This window comes from Hirsutella rhossiliensis, assembly GCF_020360975.1.
Source record: "Hirsutella rhossiliensis strain HR02 chromosome Unknown scaffold00006, whole genome shotgun sequence".
Lineage (NCBI taxonomy): Eukaryota > Fungi > Ascomycota > Sordariomycetes > Hypocreales > Ophiocordycipitaceae > Hirsutella > Hirsutella rhossiliensis.
In genome coordinates, this window is record NW_025408672.1 from 2,141,036 (window position 1) to 2,144,811 (window position 3,776).

The window sequence follows — 3,776 nt, forward strand, 5'->3', positions numbered from 1 at the left end:
TGTAACTTCTACCCCCCTTGGGTCTGAGGGTGTAGGGAGCTTCCATGACGATGCTTCGTTCCGTGAGCCGGTTAATCTCTGCGAGGAAGGCAGAAATAAACTGTCCAGCGTTGTCAGAAATCCATACGAGGGCATACCGAAGAAACGATAGAGGTAGCGGAAGTAGCGGCTAGCTAAGACTTCTGCCGTATCGTTTTTCTTTCCTGGGAGCGTGGCGATAATCCGGCTTAGCTTGCAGACGAAGGTCCAAACATAGTCATATCCGTAACGGTCTTTCGGCATATCCTTCCCGTCACATTCGACGTGCTCCCAAACAGAGGTCGGTACGGGCAGTGGATGGAGCAGTCCAGGGGTCTTGTCTCGAGGGGTTTGTTGCGGCGGCAGTCGTGGCAGTTCCGAATATAACGACGGATATCCTCCTTCATCCTTGGCCAGTAGAAGTCTCGTTGGAGCAGCTTGATCACCTTGTTCTGTCCGGCGTGAGCGAAGATCTGGGGTTCGTGGGCTTCGCGAATGAGCGCGGTCTGAAGAAACGTCTGCTTGTCTGAGGTCTGGGCTGGTACGACCAGGTGTGTTCCATGGGTACCGAGGTCTTGGAGGAGGTTCTCCTGGCGGATCAACGAAACGAGTTCGGCTCCCTTCGGGACCGAGTTCGGGTCTAGTTCTGGGCGGTCTTGATCGGGCGTCTGCTGTATCCCTCGGTCTTCTGGGGTCTGTAGGGCACTCGTGGCCCTCAGAACTAATGGTCTAGTAGGCTTAGGTTCGGGACTAAAGTTCTGAGGGGGCAGGTTGCCGGCGGCCGTAGGGTCTAGAGAGTCGGTCGCGAAGCCTAGCCTTTCCGGAGGGATCAGGGTCACCGTGCGTTCCTCGGCTTCCCGGGCCTTTACGGTAGGGAGCTCCGCTGTCTTCCTGGAGAGGGCATCGGCGACTACGTTCAGTCGACCGGGGCGGTAGAGGAAACGGATGTCGAACTGGGCGAGAAAGTCGGACCATCTGATCTGTCGTACCGAGAGCAGGCGCTTCGTAGAGAAATGGACTAAGGCTTCGTGATCGGTGATCACATCGAACTTCTGGCCTAAGAGCTCTGGGTAGAAGTGCTCTAGACTCTGTACGACGGCGAGGAGCTCTCGATCTTGGATTGGGTAGGCTCGCTCGGCCGGGGTCATGGTCTTAGAGAAGAATCCAACGGGCTTCCAGGTCTGATCAGGCTGTTCCTGCCATAGAACACCAGCTGTGGCATTCCGGGAGGCATCGGTCTCCAGTCGGGTCGGCAGTTCTGGTCTAAAGAAGGCGAGGACCGGGGCTTCGATAGCCAGGCGCTTGAGTTGATCAAATGCTTCGCGTTGCTCCGGGCCCATCACAAAGGCAACATCCTTCTTAAGCAACCGGTTCAAGGGTTCTGCCACTCCGGAGGCGTGGTAGCAGAAAACACGGATGAAGTTGCATAGGCCAACGAATGATCGGATCGCGGTGCGGTCTCGGAGGTCTTCAAACTTCCAGTCTTGTATCGATCGAACTTTCCGAGGGTCGACACTAAGGCCCACACCGGCTTCAAGCAGAACGCCGAGGTAGTCAACCTTGGTCACGTTAAATCTAGACTTCTTGATGTCTCCTGGGGGATGGCCTGATGGAGTCGCCAGATCACTTCTTGACAGTCTTTCCAGTGGTCTTCTTCTTTATCCGAGTAGATCAGGACGTCATCTGCGTAGGCGCTGGCGCACCGGTCGAGGAGATCGTGAAGCTGCGCGTTGATAAACTGCTGGAACCAGGCGGGACCTACCTTCAGACCGAACGGGAGGACTTTCCAGCGGAAAGTTCCGAAACGGGTGCGAAAGGCGGTCAAATACTCGAGTCAGGGTCCATGCGGAGACGGTGGAAGGCCTGGATCACATCGATCTTCGTGAAGCGTTGAGCTTCACGGCAACCAAAGCAGTACCTTCGAGGGACGGAGCGGGCGTGATGCGACTTTTAAGATGATCGTTCATCCAACGGTAGTCGATGCAGAAGCGGCGGGCGGTCGTGTTCGGTTTCGGAGCGAAGAGGACGGATGCGGCGTGCGGGCTCGGGTCGGGGTCGATGAAGGCTATCTCCGGGGGGGATCGACAGTCTCTTTTTCTTGAGGCAGATACTTTACGGGGGGGCGGGACGATGGGGTCCTGTCGGCGAAAGAGGCTTCTCAAGCTCTAGGACTACATCGTGACCGGGTCGGCTCGAAGGTAGGGTGTGGGCCTCTTTCTTCGAGAAGAATCCTCTAGATGGGTGAGCTGGGGCGGTAGACGACTACGGACACAAGCAACATGCTCAGGGTCTTCTCCTGAGGGAACGGAATGCTTTGTCCCTGGTAGGTCTTCTGATCCGGGAGACTTTAGCAACGGTTCGAGCACTAGGGACGGTCTGGTCAAGGCCGGAGCTTGGCTCGAGCTGGACTGGATCCCGGGGCATCAACGGTTCGAGTTCGTTCCACTGTTCGAATCTCTCGTGAGACTCTACTTGGCAGACCAGGGCGTTAATCAGGGCTTGATCTTCGGAGGCTTGGACCGAGGCGACGGAGACGAAGTCGGTAGCAGGGGCGGTCGTGAGCTGAAAACGGACAGACTTCTTGGCAGACGGAGACTTGGACTGAAACGACGGAGACGGAGTCGGTAACGGGGTCGGGACAGAGGCCGGAGGAGCTTGATCAGAGCGGCGCCAGTTCTTGTGGAGGATCCGGTAGCGTTTCTCCTCTTTCTCGAGCAGGCGGTTCCGCCTCTCAGCGTCGGCCTGGATCTTAGGGTCGATCCGACCCGAGCGGGGCTTGACGAGAGAGCTGGATCGTCGGGAGAACTTGGCGAGGGCAGGAAGATCATCTGGCCAGATGATCTGTCGGGCGGCGCAGTCAAGCAGGAGGCGCTTCTCCCGCATCCAGAAAAGACCGATAAAGATATCATGGCCACACTCAGCTATATCAAATGTCTCGTTTGCGAACGAACGGCCATCGATGACGAAAGTGGCGACCAGCTGTTTCTGGATATAGCCGGCTGGCTTTCCACGGAAGTCTTGGAGGGGAATCCGACTCGGGAGCTCCTTAATCTGGGCTCCGAGTCTTTGGGCGGCGGACTGGGCGAAGGTTGGGCTAACCAGCAAACGGGTTTCGGCTCCGGTATCACAGAGGGAGCGGGCAGGTAAGCTCACACCATCCACTTGGACTTGACTTGGCAGAGTGAATGACTTGCTAGACCTACTCGCTATCTGTGACACCTTAGGGACCATCAAGGAGTCTTGTGATGGTCCTATTCGTTTCCGAATCTTGATCAGAGTCGTTGGCAGGGACAGGGACGGAGGCGACACGGGAGACAGCATGGGTGCGGTCGGGACAGTCGCGAGAGAGGTGCCCTGTTTTCCACAAATAAAGCAGGTGCCATTATCCCAATGGACCCTTTTCTCATCGTCGGTCAAGGCTCTGCCAGCATCACGCGAGGTGATAAGGGTCGAGCCGGTCTTGTTCGGAGTCTTGGCGGTAGTCGGAGCAGTCTTAGTCGGCGCGCGGCGAGATCGGTCGGAAGAGCGGGAGTCCTGTGTCTGCCTCATACTCCTCTTCTGGCAGTGGACAGCGTCCTTAATGAACCCACAGAAAACCTCGTAGGTCACGGACTCGTCACGGGTCTTGGTCAAGAGGCTGTTATCTAGGTTGGCCGGGATGTGCTGCCACAAGGTATGCTTCATCTGGTCCTCGGCACACGACCGGTCGCAGTTAAGTAGTCAAATTCCGCAAGGAAGTCCACAATGTCGGTCTTCCC

At 56.9% G+C, this 3,776-nt stretch overlaps 1 protein-coding gene across 1 annotated transcript; it reads right to left on the reverse strand.

The window, feature by feature from the left end:
* Positions 1 to 227: 227 nt before the first annotated feature.
* HRG_06458 (his(2)-Cys(2) zinc finger domain-containing protein) lies at positions 228 to 3,339 on the reverse strand (the record flags this gene model as incomplete). Its single annotated transcript, XM_044864929.1, has 5 exons — positions 228 to 1,577; positions 1,646 to 1,776; positions 1,937 to 2,083; positions 2,385 to 3,017; positions 3,222 to 3,339. The coding sequence occupies 5 exons, from the start codon at positions 3,337 to 3,339 to the stop codon at positions 228 to 230; spliced, it is 2,379 nt and encodes a 792-aa protein (XP_044719869.1).
* Positions 3,340 to 3,776: the final 437 nt, after the last annotated feature.